Source organism: Balaenoptera musculus, chromosome 7, assembly GCF_009873245.2.
Source record: "Balaenoptera musculus isolate JJ_BM4_2016_0621 chromosome 7, mBalMus1.pri.v3, whole genome shotgun sequence".
In the NCBI taxonomy this organism is placed as follows: Eukaryota; Metazoa; Chordata; class Mammalia; order Artiodactyla; family Balaenopteridae; genus Balaenoptera; species Balaenoptera musculus.
The window spans coordinates 108,553,466-108,575,570 of NC_045791.1; the positions used below are offsets into that span (position 1 = coordinate 108,553,466).

The 22,105-nt window shown below is 48.2% G+C and overlaps 1 protein-coding gene across 10 annotated transcripts in view; it reads left to right on the plus strand.

Annotated features, from left to right (window-relative positions):
* Positions 1-22,105, plus strand: part of AGAP1 (ArfGAP with GTPase domain, ankyrin repeat and PH domain 1) — a 549,508-nt gene that overhangs the window by 216,853 nt on the left and 310,550 nt on the right. For all 10 annotated transcript variants that reach the window (XM_036857335.1, XM_036857336.1, XM_036857337.1 and 7 more), the window contains 2 exons: positions 1,963-2,104; positions 7,191-7,325. In XM_036857335.1, the coding sequence (XP_036713230.1) occupies positions 1,963-2,104; positions 7,191-7,325 (277 nt within the window). The remainder of the gene's footprint in view (positions 1-1,962; positions 2,105-7,190; positions 7,326-22,105) is intronic.

Sequence of the window (22,105 nt, forward strand, 5' to 3'; positions counted from 1 at the left end):
GACGTCAGGGCACAGGCCGAGGTGGCCGGCCCACACCTCCCCCACCCACCACCGGGGGTAGAACTAGGGCCCCCAGGAGGTCTCTGTCTTGGCCTCTGGCCGTGAGTTTCCCTGAGGACCAGTCCCTTATTCTAGCACATACTTCCTGCAGAAGCATCATTAGGCTAGAAGCTTACCCTGGTTAAAGTACAGATTTCTGCTTTGAGGGGGTGTCAAGATGGAGCCTTGCAAAACTAGGCCGAGTGTACTCGGACATTCAAGGAAAAGAGCTGTTTTCAAGTCACCACTCCTAGGCACGTGTGAGCATGATGTTTGTTTCCACGATTGCAGATCATGTCATATAGTCTGCAAAGGTCATGACGGCTTCATGAGTGAAGTTGCAGGATTTTGTGGCTACTAGTGTCCTATTAGGTAGTGTGAAAACTCTGCCAGTTAACTGGTCTTTTGGGGGTTTTTTTTGCAGTTGGTGGGGATGCCGCTGGGGTGGATGGGGGACAACTATGGAGTGTCCACTGCTCACTAGGCCCTGGGGCTCTCAGGATGCACCCTTGAGAGGATGCGACCTGGTTTGCATTTCTTCTGCACGGAGGGTCAGGTGGTTGTCAGCCTTGGGAGGTGCGGGCTGGTCCCAGGGACCACAGGCATTCGTAAGGTGCTCGTGGGCGAGGGGAAGCTGACTTCTCCCCGATTCTTGGGAAGAGAAAGGAAAACACATCTCAAGGTAGAGAACGGGAGAAGGAGATGCCGTGTCAGCCTGAGTCCTGGGCCCTGAGGAGGCATCAGCCAGTCCCAAGGCTACTGGCCCCAAGTTCTCTTTCTCATTTAATTTCATATTTATCATTTGAACTTCAGGTTTATTTACGTTTTGTTGCGTAAAATCTCCATTTGTAACTGAATACACTTTTCATTTATATGTGGAAGTCAGAGCTTAACCCACTAAAAATTTCACCGAACATATTAGAGCTGATGCCTTGACCATCAGAACTTATGTGGGAGCTGCAGCTTCTTTTAGGGAAAGCATGTGGGACATTTTTTTTTTTTTTTTTTTCCATTTTCACTTGGGTCTTTCATCAAAGAGAAGGGTCTCTGGCGCTAGTCTCTTCCTCAGCGCCACCTCTGTGACCCTGGGAGCCCTGGGAAGCTCCTGCGCTTCCAGGACCCTCTCTCCTCTTGGCTCCAGCTGTACAAGATGGTTATGGGTGTTCCACGAGATAACGTGTGCTTGAGGGTGTGGTCATTTGCCAGAGAGAGGATCTGATGTGAGTTCAGCTGGATGCAAGTAAAGTGAGAATAAAATGACAAGAGTCAGGCTGTTGTGGGGTTTTCATTTTTTTCCTCTAAGTTTTGCTCATTTTGTTCATTGGTTTTGTTCATTTCTCTGGCAGTGAGTCATAATTTCCTTGAAGGGTGCTGGAATTAATCAGTGGCGGCTGATCTTTACAACATGAAGGCCTCTCGTGTTGACGGAGTAGTTGGCCCCTGGAGGTGGAGGATTTCCGAGCCGTGGGCACCCAGAGGAAGAGCCCCATCTCAGGGGTCCAGCACGGCTTCCTGGGCGGCCTTTGTGGGGGTTTAGGGTGAAACAGGAAGCTGCAGGGTCGCCCTCCGTGCCTGTCTCCAGGTCGGCTCTGCTGTGCGCGGGGTTTGCCTTCCACTGGCCGAGTCGGGCCAGAGGGTAGACACTCCCGTGGGGAAGAATGTCTGGTGTTACTTTGGAGACAGCGTGGCCTGGGTGGGAAGGGGCTGAGGGCCCATCGCAGGTGTGTTGTGCGAGGATGAGAAGGGCGTTTGTGATGCCCCAGCGATGCACTACAGCGGTCGTCGGACGCGGCCTGGCTGGAGGGGTGTCTGCCGGCCTTCCGTCCTGTGCTCATGAAGGTGACCTGATGCTGTTCCTTCCCTTTCTCTCTGTGAGCTCCTCACCCAGTTCCTCCCGCTCACCTGCCCTTCTTTTCTCCCCAGTTTGCCATGTGGGTGGACGCTGTTATATTTGTCTTCAGCTTGGAGGATGAGATAAGTTTCCAGACGGTCTACCACTACTACAGCCGGATGGCCAACTACCGGAACACGAGTGAGATTCCGCTGGTCCTGGTGGGAACCCAGGGTGAGTGGTGCCCGAGGGCGGCTTGTGCTGCTAGGGCTCCAGCTGTTGAGCAGTAAGTGATTCCTGGCCTGTATTTTCAGAGTGGAGGGGTTTGGAAATGGTTTAAAGAAGCAGTGATTTCCTACTGAAGGCTCCCTTTTTGCAGTGAGCGTCCATGAAACTGAAACTGTCACATTTCCTGATTTGATTCAGTGGAGAAATCACTTGGCAACTTCAAAACAAAACACCCCCCCCACACCCCCAAGTGCTTTAAGTTCTATATTAGGATATCTTAATTCTCTGTTACAAAATAATATATAAGCGCCCTAAAAGGTTATTTATGTTAACCTTTGCACCTTTAATACAGATTTCTGATATAATGCAGAGTTCTGTTTTATTCGGCTCTATTTCTTAATGTCTTATGATCTGTATCTCATTTTTAGCAGATCCCTTAGAAAGCATAGAATCTTACCATGTGGGTAGGTTTTGTGTTTTTTTCTAGGTCACTTAAAACTTGGTCTTTTAGTAAAGTGACATCACTTACTATGCCCTTGATCATAGTTTCGTTGATGTGCTGGTACCTGCCATTGGGGACTTAACTAAGGGGTTGTACGGAATGTTTTTAAAAGTCAGATGAAGGTTAACTTTAAAACTGCTTTGTTGGAAAAATGGGGAACTTAAAAAATATAATCATGTCAAGAAACACTGGATTTTCTTTTCATTTTTTGGTGCAGGTTCTGTTTTTGTTAATTCCTTTAGAATGAGCACATCTGGTCTGCCCTTGCATGCCCTGATGTAAGACTTCTCCAAATAAGAAACCAGCTGTGTCAAACAAGCAGGAACAATTAGCTGTGTGCGTGGCACCAGATCTAATATAACTGAGAGCTCTGGCGGGGTAATCCGCTGCCTTGGCAGGATAAGCCTGAATCGTGGAGTGTGTGTGTGTGTTGGGAGAAAAAAGTTTGGAATAAACTAAAGTCATCTGCTCAGGGTGCTAGATGTAAACTGTGAGAGTTGGGTTTTCATGGAGAGAACTTCATTGCCAAACGCGCCCCCCCCCTTTTTTTTTTTGGCTGCGTTGGGTCTTCGTTGCTGCACGTGGGCTTTCTCTAGTTGCAGTGAGCAGGGGCTACTCTTCGTTGCGGTGTGCGGGCTTCTCACTGCGTGGCTTCTCTCGTTGCGGAGCACGGGCTCTAGGCGCGCAGGCTCAGTAGCTGTGGCACGTGGGCTCAGTAGTTGTGGCTCATGGGCTCTAGAGCGCAGGCTTAGCAGTTATGATGCATGGGCTTAGTTGCTCCGCGGCATGTGGGATCTTCCCGGCCCGGGGCTCAAACCCGTGTCCCCTGCATTGGCAGGCAGATTCTTAACCACTGCGCCACCAGGGAAGTCCCGCCTCCTTTTTTTTTTTTTTTTTTTTTTTTTTTATAGCATATATGTCGTGGTCAGCAGTCTCACACCTGAAACCTTCAGAGCAGAGGTGGATTTAGACCAACATGGGACCTGAGAGGTTTTTTACGCCCAAAGTGCCCTCTAGTGGTCACCGGGAGACAAGGCGCGCCAGTAAAAAGCCCTTGGTTCTTGTTCGGACGTACAGAATTGGCATATTTGAGTTGGCCTCCTGAAAATTCTTAATACGTAATACTTTATAGTGGGCAGCTCGTCTGAAGCAGACCTTGCTTCAAGCTGCCTTGAAATCGACATGGAGGCAGTTAATTTCCAGTAAGCGCCTCTTCCTGCAGGCCTACCGAGGGCATTTCTGAGCCAAAGCAGGGTCTGTATGGGCAGCTCCTTACCAGCCGCCTGGGTTCGGGGGGTCTGTGTTCAGGATGCAGAATGCCTTTCTGCGGTGGACTCACCGGGATGAAGGGCAGGTAGGTTTTCAATCCAGGCCAGAAAGGTAATTTGATCAGTTTGTCATCTTTCCTACACAGCAGTGTTTTGGGTAGTAGGGGTGGCGGGTCTGGGGTCCCTGCAAACCCCGCATCACTCCCTCCAGGCTGCTGTTGACCTTGACGCTACCAGGCCTTGAAGGGAGGAAATCCCGTAAGGCAGTGGGGGCGCCCATCCGTGGGCACAGCAGTGTCGAGTTCGTGGTTACTTTTGTTCCTGATATTTCCACATGTGGCCAGCTTTCCTGAGGTCCTGCTGGGACTGCAGATGTGTATCTCTCCCTGTTCCTGACCTTGGAGATAAGTGCAGCCTCTGTGTCTCCCGCCCCAGCTGAAGGAAGGCACATCTTCACCTCCCACCGGGATGGTGGATGGTCTGTGTCTCAGGGAGGCCTGGGGATGGCTCCACAGAGGCTCTGGGGAAGCCCTGATGTGGAGAAACCGACCGCCTTTTATTCTCTCTAGTTTTATAAGCGTCTGTCGGTTGAGGGCCATGTACCTGCAAGGTACACCTGGGAGCTTGCACCCAGCAAGCACCTGGGAGCACTGATGGAGGGCTTGTTCACTGTCCCCTCATATTCATTTGTGAGACCTGTTTGGACTTCAGCAAAGCCATGTCCCAAAGGAGCAGGACGGGAATGTTATCAATTAGGGACAGTCCTCACCTGAGGGCTCCTCTTGGTCATCAACCAGACCCCTAATTCCCAGAGCACCCTAGAAGCCCCCATGGCAGGAAGGTGGAGTGAGTGTGGGCTTCTGGAAGGTTCCACCCTTAGGTACCATTAGCTCCTTTCGCTTTCTGTGAAGCCACGCTTGTCCCGCTCCTGTACAGGCTGCATGGGGTGCCAGAGACAACGGGTGAGGGGATCTCAGATTTCCCTCCCAGCTGGTTGCAGCTGGTGGCCTCGAGGTAGGAGATTACGGGATGGAGAAGATGAAGAAGAGTTAAGATAATTCCTGAAGGATACGTGGGGTGTGGGGCCCTACCCAGAGGTGGGAGGATGTGTTCTCTGCCGGGTACCGTCGGGGAGCTGGAGGATGCTTCCAGGAGGACGAGGTGATGGTGTGATGTCCTTAAACATCTGTTTTAAAGACTTGAAGATCACATTGATTTGAGGGCGAAGCCCGAGCTGTAAAAAGATGCAGAGTCACAAGAGGAATGAAAAGTAAGACTAGAAGAGCATTCAAGTGTAGGGTCTGTTTCTGACACGTGACAACGTTATCTTGGAAGGAAGCTGAGATGGGACAGAAATGAGTGGGCACCCACCGGGGAAGGAGGGACTGGGGGATTATGGGGTCAGGATAAATCTGAAGCTGGATTCATGCTCTGTGGTGTATATTTTCTAGTTTATACCAAAGCACTGGAAAATTCTGGGTTTCTAACTTTTTTTCTCCTGTTTTCTTAAAAGATGTTTACACCTTAAAAAAAAAAACTTCTTTTCCTTAGGTGTTATGAAATCCAAGTCAGATTTCTTATTCTGTAAGATAAGAAGACAGGACGAGATACTGTTTGAAGAAATCCCTCTAACAGGCCCTGCCAGGGAATGTTCTGGAACATCTATTTGAGGTGGCTCTGGTCATTGTCAGGGGAAGGGTCCTGAATCATAGTTAGTTTCCCTAGAAGTGATTCAGAACTATCGGTTAAACCTATTCCATGGGGCTAGGAAAAAAAGAAAAAATAGGGAGTAAGGAAAAGAGAAAGAGGGGAAAAAATCAATGATTCCCTCAAGATGTCCCTTTTGTTTACTTCTTCCAGAAATTGGAGTGCCTCCTGCACTGCCTGTGCAACAGCAAACATTTAAAAGGTTGTCACTGTCTTGTGTGACTTACACTGCTTGCCGTTCCCCGGACTAGTACAGAAAATCCCGTTGGCGGGTTTTTGGCTAGAGAGTCGTTGAGTGTTTCCTGTAACTCAGCAGCTTTCACGCCCTCGGGGAAAATTCCGCGTCAGGAGCAGCCCCTGTAAAGTGTGTGTTGTCGCAGGGTAGCACGCCGGCCGGGACGTCTCAGCCCGCCCTCTGGTCCTGTGTGCGGGGCGTGTGGGGGCCCCCCAGTTACTCGTAGTAACAGAATGAACGGGGAGGGGGAGGGGGCCTCGTGGATGCGGAGCTGAAAGAAAGAAAGGGGCTGCATTTCTTTTTATTAGGAGACTAGTGGCTGGTGCCTGACGTGTGTTTCGCGGCTCAGATGCCCCATCTGTACACAGGTCCTGAAGGAGGTGGGGGGTGTCTCCCACCCGAGCCATCTTTTTTTTTTTCTTTTTTTTTTGATGTGGACCACTTTTAAAGTCTTTATTGAATTTGCTACAGTATTGCTTCTATTTTATGTTCTGGTTTTTTTTGGCCCCGAGGCATGTGGGATCTCAGCTCCCCGACCAGGGATCGAACCCGCACCCCCTGCCTTGGAAGGCGAAGTCCCAACCACTGGACCACCTGGGAAGTCCCCCACCCGAGCCATCTGTTAAGAGCCAACGTGGTTCGCACAGTAGTCTGCGACACCCCCTCCAGTGCCCCAGGCCCCCTCCCGCTCCTGCCTCGCCCTTGGGTCCCCCTTAAATGCTAGGCGCTCTGCCGCCCCCTGCCCCAGGCACCCTCCCCCACCCGCCACCTGCTGCAGGTGTGGCTTCTCTGACCCCTGCCCTGTGACCCAGCTCCTACCCTACATCCCATCCTGCACCCATCGTCCTTCCTCGTTTCTGTTTTACTTATTTCCTGCCTCCCTCCCCGGCTGACCTAATGTCCCCTCTTTGAGAGCACAGATTTTTGTCCCTCTTGTTCCCTGAGGGGCATCCCTGTGCCTAGAACAGGGCCAGACACCCAACAGGGCTGCATGAGCATGTGTCCAGCGGGCAGATGGAGGGCGTGTGTTTCCCGGGTGCCGTGTGCCGAGACGGTCACCGCACGTAGTGACCGTGTGGTTTTCCTTGTTGAAGCATTTTCCTCTGGAGCCACATTTAACTCTTACCCTTTCCTTCTGGTCTTTGGGGACATTCTTTTATTTCATATTCAGAAGCAGGATCCTCTGAAACAGCTGGTCGTTGTGGTGTCTGGGATGATTATTTTGGGGATAAACGATGTTTTGAAAACTCCAGGTCCTGAAAAGAATCCCAGCAGTGCCGAGCGTGGGGCAGGTTTTGAGCTCCTGGGGGCCGTGAGTGGCGGGACGTCCCCCGGCCGCTCGTGGTCACCATGTCGCCGCTTCTTGTCGGTCTGTTGCAGATGCCATCAGCTCCACCAACCCGCGGGTCATCGACGACGCCAGGGCGCGGAAGCTCTCCAGCGACCTCAAGAGGTGCACGTACTACGAGACGTGCGCCACGTACGGGCTGAACGTGGAGAGGGTCTTCCAGGACGGTAAGTACTCAAGCTGTGCGTGCAGCATCCGTTCACCTCACAGCGGTCACTGGTCCACGCGGATGACGTGACCCCGAGCGCTGCCTACAAGGAGGGGACCCTCAGCCCCGGGTCGCGTTCAGGGGGTGCACTGAGCACCCACCCTAGAACAGTCCTGTGTGTACCGTTGGTGACCTCTTTGTGCACAGGATGAAGCACTTCTCAAGTGGTTATTTATGCACAGGGCGTGTCAGACGTACACACGCATCATTTCTGCCTCACTGGAGATGCTCGCTCTTTATTCAGCCCCATTTAAAAGAAAAAGGTTTAAATATTTCACGTTAGGTTTGGAGGAGAGTAAACAGAAAGGAGAGAGAGTCACGGTTGGCCGGAAGTAACTACGCCTTAGGACCGGTGGCTGGGCCTGAGCGCCAGCATTTGGGAATTGTGTCTCGTCTTTGCCTCCTTCCTGACCCCTCACCTCCAGGACACCCACCCCTCAGGCGGGAAATTCTCCTGGCGGAGCAGAGGTTCCCCCCGTACGCAACTGTGATGGCAGACGTCAGGCCGGGAGGGCGGGGGAGACAGCGGGTGGGGATGAGCGGGAGGTGGGGGGGGGTCTGTAGCGGGGAAGGTGGTCTCTGGTCTGGTGGGGTCGGGGAGGGTCTGGGGTAGGTTAGCATCAAAGACGCGGGAGAAGGATCCTCCCGGCAGAGGATTCTGTTTCTGATGGGAGTCAGGGGGCATAAATCCTAGGCCCCCTCCTCTCGTGGGTTAATCTGGTTTGGACCTACCTCTGCGTCCCCAGCTCTGCGCCGGGGCTTTGCTGGGGGCTGAGCAGGGCAGACAGGCTGGGTCTGCTTGGAGGCTGCCCTTGCTCCTGGGGTCGTGGAGGCCTTGCCCCGGGGAGACGGGTAATGCCAGGAGGAGCAGTAATGATGTGGTGCTCCCAGCACGTCCCCAAAGCAGGCAGGTTATGCTCTTTTTTAAAAATGTCCAAACGAGCTTTCAGAGGAAATTATAGGAATTCCACACTCTCGCCATTTTACTAAATTTCAAAGATTGTGTCCATTTTTTAACTTTGCATTTTCTTCCGCTTTCCTTAGCAGCCAGTTCCTTTTCTAAGCTTGCCATCTCTTTCCTCTTATCCGCCTCCCAGATAATTACCAGCCTTTTCTGTTTTTCAGCACATTTATCCTATTTAGTCCCTGTACGTCACATTCCTGACTACCTCTCCCAGCTCAGGGGTCTGCCGAGAACAGCCCCCAGTCCCCAGGGCTCTGCGCCCCCTTTGTCCTTCACCGCACATTTACGTGGGCCTCCTCGGGCCCTGCCCACCCGTGCTGGGCAGCAGACCCCGCTTGAAAGCCGTTCAGGGCCAGTATCTGCAGCTCCTTGAACGTTAGTGACACCGTGAAGAATGATACAGGGAAGCGTGTGGGGCGCTCCCGAGGGGTGGGCTCCAGCGGGCAAGGTCGCCGTGTGCCCCGAATAGTGGAAACCCCGGTGATGGTTAAAGCGGAATATTAACAGATGAAAGGTCTCCAGACTAGGGCCCAGGGGCCTAATCTGGCCAACAGCCTGTTTCTATGAACAGACTTTTCTGTTTACAGGCTGCGGGAGGGGTGGGCTGGGCTGCTCTTGGGTGTTGCCGCAGAGTTGAGTGGTTCCAGCGGGACCTTTTGGCCAAGAAAGCCTGACATACTCTGTGGCCTTTTACAGAAAGCCTGCCCATCCCTGACGTAGAGGATCGGCATTTAGTTGCATGGATGAGTTTCTTCTCCACAGTGATTGCTTTCCTTGTGAGTTGATGGAGGTTTCCAAATGTGAACTTCCCATAAATAAATGAACTCGTCTTATACATAGTAAATTAACTAGTACTCAGGGATGACAAGTTACGGAGCTTCCCTGCCCAGCGTCCAGAGTATCCGAGGCAGTGGGCCGGCGCCCGTGTGCTGGGGGCACTTCTCTGTCATCCTCGAGCTGGAAGCTGGCAAGGGGAGCGCGAGGAGGAAGGACCTTTCCAAAAGTCATTGGTTAAAATACCAGTGTTTCCTTGCTGTGACAGCTCCTTAGTGATTCCACCGGTGAACCACATGAAACTCGAAGTGTGAGTTCTCACAGGCTTGTGAGATTTCCAGAACATTTTGTTATTATTTTAGAAACGATACATTCCCGTTGAGTATTTGGATTGTACAAAGTCTGCAAAGGGAATAACATCCATGATACTGCAACGTCTGTGACTATTGTGATTTTATTCTTAAAATATTTTTATTTACATGAAGGTTAAGTTTCTAAAATAAAATTGGGGTTACTCTGCATATTTTATGTGGTAATTAGACGGTAAACATTTTTATTTGTTAATCGTGGAGTCTTGAATTGTTAGTGGTAAAAGTAGTGGTTAACCGAATAGGGAATATACTCAGTACTTGGAAATCATTAGCGATAACCATTCATTTTAATCTTCAAGGGAAGAAAAAAAAAAAAAAAACTTGGAAGGTTTCTAGCTAAAGAATTCAGGGCTCAGAAAAGTCACGTAACTTGACCAAAGGTACTCGCGTGGATTGGGCCCCAGTCCTGGGAGCCGGGAGCCTAGAGCCTTAACCATTTTGTCATTAAAACAGAGCATCTGGGTGTTGCCCACATACCCGGGGCAGGCTGGGGGCAGGTTACACGTTCACTGCACAGGTTCACTGCCCACTCACGGGCTTGGTATATCTGGATTTCTTTTTTGACTTCAGGGCTTTCTCTATGCCCTGAGGCTTACTTTTATTTGTGTACTTTTTATATCTTTGCATGGTAGAAAGAATTTTTTAAAAAGCATGTGACTTCTGTGTAACCATTAGCTTATCGATCAAAGAAGCATCCAGACCTGGTGTGTTACCCCAGCTCCGACCTCCACCTGCTCCTGCAGGCCGAGCTCCCCATCAGCTGGCTGCCCAGCTTTACTTTGTAAGAGACCAGGGACCTTAGTCTTTGCTTCTTTAACTGTCCTAAAACAGAAGACAGAATGTGAAAGTAATGGAGAAGCAGGATGGTTTTGCTGGTGTAGTTGTCACATATCTCCCGGAAGGTGATTCAGGAGGGAGGTTCTCTGTTAGCTTCTCAATATCAGGAGGAAGCGAAGTAGGTTGGTTGTTGGGTTCGTTCATTCATTCCCTTAGTTGAGCACCAGCCTTCCTCGTGCCTGGAAGCACAGTCAGGGCCTCTGCCTTGGTGAAGTGAAAGTCCAGCAGGGAAGATAAACTTGGAACAGTCACCCAGAAATGCAGGCGGCATCTTACCCGGGGGCGGAGAAGAGGTAGTGCCGGACTAGGGTGCTTTCCGTCGCCCCTGCTCGACAGCCTGGGGTCACCCTCTGCTTCTTAGTTTGTGTAGCTTGTGGGGCAGAAAGATCTGGCCCGCACAGGGGGTTCCTGTACGCCAGATTCACCTTTCGAGAATTAATACACTCACTGCTTTTTACTTGATCTGGGCAGCTGAATCTGGCTGGGGGCCTGCTTACCCATCTCTTTGTCTGGGTTCCCAGAAGGGCCCTACGGGGCATTCTGGGGCCCCTGTGGGCTGCCCGGGGCCCACCCCATGTCTCCCAGTCCCATTCTGTGCTGCTTGGTTTGCCCCCAGCCATGTCTGGGAGAGGAACTGCAGGCTGTTGTATTTTTAATATTACAGTGATTTCTGTGTTTGGCATTCAATTTTTTGAAAGTCCCTGGTCATTTGTCCAGATTAGGGCCTGGATACATGCAGAAGCAGGATTGCAGCAAATAAAGTTCATTCTCGGCAGGTGTCGTTTCTCTGGTGCTGTAATTTTTTTTTTTTTCTTTTCTTTTTTTTAAGAAGAAAAGTGTCACTTTCTATAAAGGAACCAGGTCTGAGTGGCCAGAGCCCTTGCAGTGAGCACGTCTTTCATGGCGTTCTAGTTCAGCCTCTGGGCAGGTAAAGGAAGGTGGCATTGCTGGTGGGAGTTTTCAAGCGAGACGTTCAGTGATAACCTAAAATAAAGACCACTTAACGACAAAAGTAAATTCTTCCCTCAGAAGACCAAGCAGGGCTTAAAGGTAGTGAAAAGTCATTGGTGTGGGTGGTGTAAGTGCCCCTTGGAGGGTTACATGCGCCATCTTGGGAGCAAGAAAGTCTTCACGATAGAGCAGCCATGATTTTAGTTTCCTGGGGTTGGGTTTTGGAAATTGTGGATTTTAGTCACTCTTTGAACACTTTTAAATATCTCACCTTATATCGGGTGTCCGTGTTTGTAACTTGTCTTGCCGAGAGTGACAGTGGTGTGTAATGGACATGGGATGAGCATAGAGATTTGTGTCACAGAACAGTTATCTTAGCCTAGGGAGGGGGGAGGATCCGTTTTTTTGTTTGTTTTGGCGTTTTGTGGAAGAGAGCTGATGGACCCCTAAGGTTTCAGCGGTATATTTTATAATTTTTAAACTATGGCATCTGGCTTGCATATTTTAAAGATCTCTGATACCTAAAGACGAGTGGCTTCCCTTTATACAGAATGCGAAGTAGAACCAGCTGGTGGTACAGAACACCATTTTGTCTTTCCCTTATCTAAGCTGCTTTATGCCCTTCCCCGCCCTCCTTCCCTCCCCCCTCGCTCCCTCCCCCGCCCCAAGAATGAGTTGATGTAGATTTATATGAATCGTAAACAGTATTGTTTTATATATAGGATGTTCTGTTTTTCCTCCCAGCATCAGTTGTACGCAGAATCTAATGTTCTTGCACATACATTCTAAAGTTGTAGTCATTTGTTAAATCCTAATTCAAAGCATTCTATTATACACATTAAGGCATACTCCCCACTAAAGGTTTAACTTCTTAAGCTTGTATTCATTGAACAGTAGGAAACCTACCTGCAAAATTTTGCTCTGACAATAATTGGTGGACCAGCTCAAGATCCATATAGACCAAGATGTAGATAAATTGCAGATTGCCATCCTGCTTAATTCTCCCCAAGGCTGCTGGATTTTGTCACTGGGTTGTTTGTCAGGGATAGTTTAGTGATCTCATGTGGGAGACCTTTTGTTCTAGGATGGATCTGCTTTATTTATATTAAAAGAAACAATTTAGTTTTAGGTGCATGTGGTTGGAAAAGCTGGGCAATAGCGTTTGAAGGTCTCTGTCTGCCTATTGCTAGACCTTCTGCTTACTGGGGCTTCTCCTCCAGTTGTCCTGGGGGTGGGCATTTATCTATAGCAGTCCCCGTCCTAGGAAGATTCATGTCAGTCTTTTGACACCATCACCCAGCTCTTTCTTTCTTTTTTTTTTTTTTTTTATTGGGGTATAGTTGCTTTACAGTGTTATGTTAGTTTCTGCTGTACAATGAAGTGAATCAGCTATATGTATACATACATCCCCATATCCCCTCCCTCTTGGACCTCCCTCCCACCCCCCCTCCCCATCCCACCCATCTGAGTCACCACAGAGCACCTAGCTGAGTTCCCTGCGCTATACAGTAGGTTCCCCTTAGCTATCTGTTTTACACATGGTAGTGTATATATGTCAATCCCAATCTCCCAATTCATCCCACCCCAGCTCTTCAGATTTGTGCTGCAGTCAACATTCTGGAAAGCGCTTTCGTAGAAGCTGTTCTACTTGGGCTTCACGCCTGCCGGGGGTCGGCTCCCTCATGCCGATGCCTGAGCCCCAAGAGATTGCCGACCTGCCCAGGGTCCTGTGGCACCGCACACAGCCTCAGTTTGCTTTCCAGCCTTTGCTTCCAAAGACTGAAACCCTGATGTACAGAGAATCACCTTTCACATGAAACATCTGCAGCTGCTTGGCCCTAATTACAGGAGTGTCCAGTACAAGGGTCGCTGTATTAATGAGCCCAGTTTGTGCAACCTAATTGCATGTGTTAGGGCATCATTAAGTGTAAGCAGTCTTCTGGGCTTTTCTCCCCAGTGTGGCATCATCTGGCACCGTTTTGTCTTGCTTACATCACAGTCTTCTGTTCGTCCTGTTGAGGGATGTGTCAGGCCTATTCCATTCTTTCCTGGAACCAGCTTAATTTTCACCGGCGGGGTGGCCTCTTTTGTTATTTGTAGTGTTAATGTTGTTTTTCTCCCTTTTTTATGATGTTAGAGATTAGATTGGAGCCAATTTACTGTTTTATATATATATATATTTTTTTTTTCTTTTCCAAAAGAGTACTTTCAAAGATAAGCTTTTTCATGTTCAAAAGCAAGCCATGTGTGTCCATTTGGCATTTAATATATATTGAAAAGGTGAACTAATTAAGTCAAGTGTCATTAAGTATCTGTTAACATGTACTTTCCTTTATCATTTGTAGTAACGACGAATGTTTATATCGCAGCGTAAGGGCTTATGATGTGAGGTCGTAGATCTTATGAGCCCTGATTTGTGGTTGGGAGCCATGTTCTCTGAGGGGTTGGCTTCCTAAAGTCACATCGTACGGCTGGTGTCAGGCCCGCGTGTCCATTTTCCGTTTTCACTGCACCTCTGTGCCCATCACCGTCATCACTGCTCCCACACCCACCCCGCCCACTCTCACTGCCCTCTTTGCAGTGGAAAGTTGTATGTGCAGGACTTCCTGGGACAGATGGTTGGTTAGTGTGTATTAGGATGGGGCAAAAAAGGTTCAGCTGCTTAAATTACACTTTTTAAAGGGGTTTACTGGTTTAAAACTTCCCAAGAACAGGGATGACGTGAAACAAGTTACCTGCCTAAGTCTTACGTAGCACTCACGTGGTGATGCTAAGGTGGGGGACAAAAGAAAAGGAAAACAGTCATCAGGTTCCTCTCAAGTTAACTAGTGAAGTCTTACAAGGCGGTCTTGACCCTGGTTTTGCGGCTGCCCTGATGTCATCATTAGCCACAGGTGTCTTTGGCTGTCACTGCCTGGTAGCTTTTAACGTGGTCTCATTTCCTGGAAATTAGAATCTGCGAGTTGTTTCCAAAAGAGCCATACCTGGCCCATCGCAGATCATCTCTCACCGAACGGAAAATATCCCCAGCACTAAGTAGACTTTTGATTGAGCCTGTGAGTGGAGGGGGCGCGGGTGGAGTGATTAAGGATGTGTAGGCTTGGGGAGGTGGTTCTCCTTGTTCTGTAACCCTCGTTTATGTCTGGGTGAGAAAGTGTGTAAATGATTTATACTAACTATTTTTATGAAACATGACATTGTCAATACCGCTTATATATGCATTTTCAAATGCAGTGAGTTTCTTAACCAGGGAAGCTTTCTCTGTAACAGGGTTAAATCACAAATCGAAGTAATGAATGAATGCCAGAAGTAAAATAGCAACACTTGGTGTAGTAAACTGTATTCTCAGAGGTAACAAAAACAAAAGCAAAATAGAAGAACTTTTGAGTTACTTTACTGTTTTTAGAAAAAACTCTTTGAGCTCAAAAGTTCTTAGGGGTGGGAAGTTTTCAACACATGTGTTCCAGATGAGCGCCCGGTGCATCTGGCACGTGATCTGTAACCAGATCTTCCCAACACGGTGACCAGGTGGGGACTGTGTCAAGGTGGGACCTGTGACTGGCCTGCACCGAGCAATCCGGGCTAAGAGGTGATGAACCTTGAATAACTCAAGTGTTTTAAAGCATGATTATTGTCACCAGTATGAAATCAGCTCGTTCCTTATTTGGAGTCTCTTTGCGTAGAAGTTGCCCTTTTTAAGAATTTATCTCCCATCATGTTCAGTGGACCCAGAGGTCCACTGATAATTCCTTTTAAAGAGGAAGTATCTCCCTGGAATATTGACTGATTTGCTTAAAATCACTTCTCCAAAATGACAATTTTTAGGTAGGGGGGAATTTCTAAATTATCAGTGTGGTTCGTACTCCACAGACTGCAGCTACTGGCCTTAACGATACGGAATCAGGTGTGAAATGATAATTCTTAAACTAGTTTCTGATATGAGTAGAAGGAACCATTACAAGGAGAGGCATTTTAATTCTTTAAAAAAATAACATAGAAGTCATCTGAAAATCTTTATCAAGATTGATGATATTATAAACAGCGAGAGACAGTAAACCATCTTTCATCTCGTGGTGTCGTGGAATGTTGTGTTGATAGAGGCTTGGATCTTTTCTGGCAGTTTCTTACCCTGAGTCTGGACTTGTCATGCTGTGCTTCCCTTGGGAGCATTGAGTGGGTCCCAGTGTTCGTGTAAGTGCACAGAAATGCCTGAGTTAACTCTCGCACTACCAACACGAGGCCATTAAACACACTATTAGTAAACGTGCTGTGTTTTGATTTTCACGTTAAGAGCCTATCTTTTGCTCAGAGAATTAATTTTATCAATGCCATAGAAAATGGTTCTTTTAATACTTTGCTGCACTGTGGCATCAGAGCTGTGTTTTGCCCCAGGATTCCTCTTAATGACTTTAGCCAGCTTGAATTAGCTTGATGTATCATTAATGCGTACAAATGGCTTTTATTTTTGTTCATAATCTGTTCATAATGCCACGGCATTCTGCTCTCTCTAATGTTTTTAAGATGATTAAACGGTGATGTATTTTTTGACCTATTTAACCCTCCACAGAGTCTCTGATCAAAAGAATATGAAGATGTTACTTAACTAGGATAGTCAGAAGTTGTTACGATCTGTAGCTGATGTTTCCAAGTTATTTTGAAGTCTTCTATTTATTTTACAACATTTTTTTCCCTTATAGAACATGGACATAGCCAGATTTTTTTTTATTGAAGTGTAGCTGATTTACAACGTTGTTTAATTTCTGCAAAGTGATTCAGTTATATATGTGTTCAGTTATATATATATATATTCAGTTATGTGTATATGTTTACACACACACACACACACACACTTTTCTTTATATTCTTTTCCATTTTGGTTTATCATAGGATATTGAATATAGTTCCCTGTGCTCTACGGAAGGACCTTGTTGTTTATCTATTCTGTATATAATAGCTCACATCTGCTAATCCCAACTCCCACTCCATCCCTCCCCCCACCGCCCTCCCCCTTGGCAACCACAAGTCTGTTTTCTGACATAGCCAGATTTTGAGTAACCTGTACTCACTGAGGAACTGCCCACTACCCACTAGGTTAGCAGCACCAAATTGGTTTAGTTCGTGAAAGACAAAAGTAATCCTCAAAGGAGGTTGACTTTTAGTGAGTTGTGAGATGCTTTGATACGAGAAAGCGTGGCTTCTGTCCGTGGACTTGGGTGTTTTTTACATGCCGCTTGCCAGGTGAACCTGGCCAGACACTGGCTCCAAGAGTGAGTGGGGGAGCCAGGCTTGAAGCAGATGGTGGGCCCCCCAAAGACCGGGCTCTGGAGTCTGGGGTTAGTTTGTGTATTTAGTGCAGAGCCATTGGAAATTTTGTGAAGAGGAGAATGATGGGTGCATTAACACCTTTATCGATGATCATCCCTGATTTGGGGAAAAGTAAACTGTGAAAAGTGGATTGTAAATTTGTCTACAAGAGACACGGATGTAAAAACTTTGATGAGTAAGTTGGGTTTTGTGAGACTTGCCAAAGAAGAGAGAGAGGTGATTTTTAAAGGTTATGAAATATGGAAATAAATAGCACCCGGAAGACCGCCACCCACTGGCTATTATCATTAAGGCTGGGAAGGGGGTGTACATGGATGCCCACGTGTTTGAAAAAACGGATTCTCGGGCGTGCTGATGTCTTACAACCTTTTGCACAAAAATACTTTTTCTGCAAAATAGTTTCTGATTTTTGCACTGCATTCGTTGAGTGACTGTGACAACTTTTTGACCCAGTCCTCTATTAGACATTTTGTGACCCCCTCCCTCCATTTATTTATTGTTTCAGAATTAGTGCTTCAGTGGTTGGCTCTTTGCCTAAAGCTGCATCTCCATCCTTCATCATTTCTTTGGGACACACCTCCAGACGTGAGACTGCCGCTCAGCGACTTGCATAGCTTTAAAGCTTTTGGTCCCTGTGGTTTGATAGCCTTAACCTTCGGGGGAACCTGTATCAGCTCAGGTTGCCTGCGGCAGGCGTCCTTTTCCTGCACTCAGGCCACCCTGGATATTTTCATTTTTAAAAGTGCTTATTGTTTATAGACAGAAAATAGTCATAACTTCTAGTTTTTTCCAAGTATTACTTTCAGTAGGTCTGTCCCTTAATAAAAAAAAAAACTCATTTGTTAGGAGGTAGCAGCCAGTTTCTTGGCTGGGATGACACGTGGGGAGCAGGGGGTCCTTGCTGCTCCCACAGACATGCCCTCTCGGGGGTGTGCCAGGTGGGTTCTCTGAGCACCCAGCTCCCCAGAGGGCAGCCGGGCCCAGAGCCTGGTCCCCAGACCCGTGCAGAGCTGTGACTTCAGCAGCTGGATGTCGGAAGTGCAGTGTTCCCTCAGACTTTCTCGCCAGCGCTGCCTGTGTCACCGTGGAGACAGACCCCCGGTGTGGAGTGACTTCGAGGGAAGCAGAGGGCTCACCCAGGTTTTGGACCTGCCCCTCATTTCCTTGCAGGGACGGGACTGCAGAGCAGGGCAGCCGCGGGGCAGGTCCCTGGGCTGCCATTCTGGGTCCTCCTCCTGGGGCTGGGCCTGGAACTTCATCTCGACCCATGTTTCCCAGATGCTCGAAGCACATCCTCCCTTTGGGGGAACATAAAACTCTTATTTCATTATCAAGTGTCTGAAATGTCAAAATTTGCGAAACCACACGAGTCACTGCTGTGAACACGGAAGAAAGAAAACATAAGCATGTGCTCTTTTCACACCGTGTCCTGGGCACCTGTGTCAGCCGCCGGGAGCACAGGTGGTGCTGCCTGATTTTCTGTCTCTGCGGGTCCCCCAGGTGCTGCCGTGTTCAGTCACATGCCCTTCAGTGGGCGCACGTGGGACCTGCAAGCCTGTACTTAAATATGTGATTAATAAACAGCAGTCAGCCCTAAAAGAAAAGAGAACCTAAGGCGTGTTCGTCGGGAGTCGTCCGGCCAGCTACCGTGTCACCTGGCCCCAGGTGCCACCCCCTTACAGGGCTGGGCGGGTCTTTCCCTTGTGCGTGTCTCTGTCTGCAGGGGGCGCTGCGACCCGACCCTGGCCAGCTGTGCTCCACGTGCAGCCATAGTTCAAGGAGGAATGTTTTGTCTGTGAACTTTGTCACTTCGGGAAACTCCCTCATATTTAACTTGCTGTGTAAACCAAATGAAAAAATACTGAGCGCCAGTGCAGTCGCCTAGATGTTAGGGAGTGCTCCCATCCGTGCACCAGGATTTCATTATTAAGTGAAATACCCAGGTGTCTTCTGCATTTAAATTCATTTCTTGCCTGACCTGCAGGCTTGTAGAATGTCACGTCCGGAAGGACCTGAGACGCTGTCCCGCTCAACCGCTAGCTTTACCGACGAGCAGGCAGGGCCCCTGGGGCCGGTTCCGCCAGGGAGCTAGCTTAGTCGCAAAGCAGAAGCTGGAAATTCGATCTGTGTCTCTTGCCTGCACAGTTCTACCTTTGTCCTGAAAATGTTATACTCAAAAGCCGCTGATTACATTTTAAACCTGGTAGTGAACGAAAATGCTCCTTTAAGCGATCATTATTTTTAATACAGTGTAGGCCATTTCACCAGTGAGGGATCTTGGCTTAGATGCAGCGCTGTAATTATAAATTATAATATTTCGGATAAACTATGTAATAAAAACACATTCACACAGACTGTTTTCTTTATGTGATAGAATATGTGGGTAATAGAACGAGATCTGTGACAGGATCTCTGAGATTCAATGAAAATATAGCAAAAGGAAAGTACTCAATTTTGTAGTTTAGTAAGATGCCACTAGGGGGCATCGGAAGAGCTCGTAAGGATGATTCCCACATATTTTTAACTTTTGCTGTCACTGCAGAATACAGATGTAATAAAACTAACACACTGGTTTAAGAGGCTGTTTAGACCTGTAATAAGATACACTCCATAAAGTGTGTGAAGTTACTGGATCAACAGTGCACGAACGCAGAAGTGAAGTTTCATTCACTCGTTGGAATGGGGAGGAGAATAAAATTAAAAAAGAGGAAATGATGTCGTCTGTGGCTAAAGGGACCCAAATCCCCTTTTCCTAATTTTGCCTCTTGTGTAACTTTAGAGAAGAATCACCGAAAGTTTGGCAAACGATATGCTTATTTTTTAACACGGTATAATAAATGGATTTATTTAGTCTGCCATTCTCTTTCAACAGACGCCACCAAGAGTTCCGTCGGCCTGAGTGACAGCCCAGGCTCCCCAGTTTAGGGTCTGCACCCTTGATGGGAAGGCAGGTGGAGCACAGGCTGCTCTCTCACCAGCGCCCGGGCCAAGCAGGTGTCCGGGGTGGAGTCCCGGTCATCGGCTTCCCTGCCCAGCTGTTGCCTCTCCCTGTTTTGGGGAGACTGTGGGCTCTTCATGCTGCCTGGTAGTTAGTGATGAGACAGACGACAGTCAGACTGAAATTCCCGGGCAGAGTGGATCAGTTTGGGGAAACACAGGTGTTCTTTTCTGCACAGGTGAGCGCCATTACTGACAGTGGTCAGGTGCCGAATGCTTGGTTTATAGGCACCTGAAGTGTCGAGGGCCCTTCTGGAGAACTGGCAGGTGTTGCCTCTTCTGTGAACCAGCAGTGGGCTGGGGGCACGTAGGAGAGTAAAGAGCCTCTGATAGAGACTGCATTTGCCTTGGGCGAATCTTTTAGTTTCTCGAGATGGTGGTGTTTTGTTTTCTTTTGTTTTGTTTAGTTCTGTTAGTTCTTTTCCCCCTAAGGTGGATAGCTTCTCCCTGTTACTTTCCATTTATTTGTATTTTGCTTTCACCCTTTATTTTCTCCCACTGCATAATTTCCATTAGACACTGTCGCATCTCAGCTCAGAAGATTTTCAATTTCTTTATTTGGAAAATGGGACTAATTACACGTTTGGTACTTCCAGTGAGAAGTATATCAAGTCACAGGCTCTTCTATATAAAATTTTTTTTTGATCAGTTATTTACAAATGGAGTGTTTAGAATTTATAAGAAAATATAATTTGGAGAGTTCTACAATTTTCAGTCCTTGGAATAGTGGGAACAGGGCAGAATATTTTGAGCAAGAAGAGAAGTTAGGTAGAAGTGGGGTAAATTCATCCAAATGAGGCGTAAGAGCCCCTCTGGGAGGGCAGCTTTCACAGACTTTCTTTTAGAGCCAGAGACTGTTTTACCAGCCCCTGCAAATGAGAGCATTAGCGGGAGGGCGTGTGGAGGTGGGGCAGTGGCCCAAGTTGCAGGTCTTTCCACTGAATTCAATACACACTTTCTGCATTAAACCGCTCACAAGGCACCAGGGTGGGTCCACAGGCCCTGCAGACAGTGAGCCTGGCTCCTTAGCGAGCTGGGGATGCACACACGCTCGAGGGTCGGCGGGCGGTTGACAGTGTCCTGGGAACCCTCGTATTCTGAGCGGGGGCTACAGGGGGCCAGGCTCCAGCTCAGCCAGAGCAGCCGGCTGAATCTTTCCTTGTTGGCGTTGCCTGATGAAGTTCTTCTGGAAGAAGAAGAGCCGCTGCTAGAGGACAGTTTGAAGAACAGCGATCTCATAAATACATCCCTGATGACAGAATATCTTCAACAAATATCCCGATGAATCAAGTAATTCAAGATAAATGTGGGTGAACGTGCTCATAAAATCAGATTCGAAACTGTGAGCAGGGGCTCTTTTCCTGGACACCTTGCTTTCCCGGGCGTCTCCCTCCTCGGGGCCCTTTGGGAGAGCCCGTCCTTGGTTGTGCAAGGGCGTCTCCCTCCTTTGTCTCCTGCCCTTTCTCCCTAAATGGTCCCTAGAGAAATGCAGTTAGTTGGGCAGGTCACACTATTGTGTGCTACAGGGACAGTTAGGAGGCCGTTGAAGAAATGAGATGACAGAGGAGATCATTCAGCGTGATATGTCATTAACTTACTTGCTATAAATATGATGGGTGAAATAAGGAGGGAGAGTGGAAAAGAGCCAATCCCATGAGTAAGACTCAGGTGCCCCTGCCCCCGCCCACCTGGCCAGGTAACAGTGGGGAAGCGGAGCTCATGGTTCTGTAGTTTTGCTGGTGGTCAGCGTGCACGAAGCCCAGGCTCCCTGAGCGAGTCCCGCACTGGGGGCGCATGTGTCCCTCGGCTGCGCCCTTTCCGTGAAGTTTTGCTTTTCGGAGTCCTGGTTCACATCCATTTCCTCGAAAATACACATGTATATTTCATGTGTTATCTATTTCTGTATATTTAAACGTTCATGTTGTTCCTGATTAGGATAACACTTGTTTGTAAAAATACAGAAAACTGTTAACGAAGCCAATTAAAATCACCTGTGATCCCACCGCCTCGTGATAAACATTGTATGTCCATCTAGTCAGTCTAGCCATTCAATACTTTTAAAACAAAATTGGCATTTTATTCTATATCCTTGTTAATAACCTGCTTTAAAAAGACCTGGGAATAGTTTCTACGTTGTTTAATTTCCAGTGTCTTTATGACTTCACAGCATTCCTTTCTATGCTGGCATCTGCCAACCTGGATTCACCAACCCTGGAGACAGAAGGCTGGTCTGGAGACTCACCTTCTCTAGATCCTTTCCCTAAATATCTCGAGTGCCCCCCTCCTGCCCACAGCATCTTAGGTTCTGACCATTTAGATCAGGCACCGTCAGCTGTGACGTTCCCAGCCCTGCCTGGGAGAGGTGCTTGCGGGGGGCGGGGGGGAGGTCCGGGTGGGCAGCTGCATCTCCCGCTGCCTGTTGGCACGAGACATTAGCCTGTCGGGACCCCCCTCCTGCATCTCTGATCACCAGTGAACTGTGGTTACAAATGGGTCTCCAGGTAGGTAGACTGGAAGAAG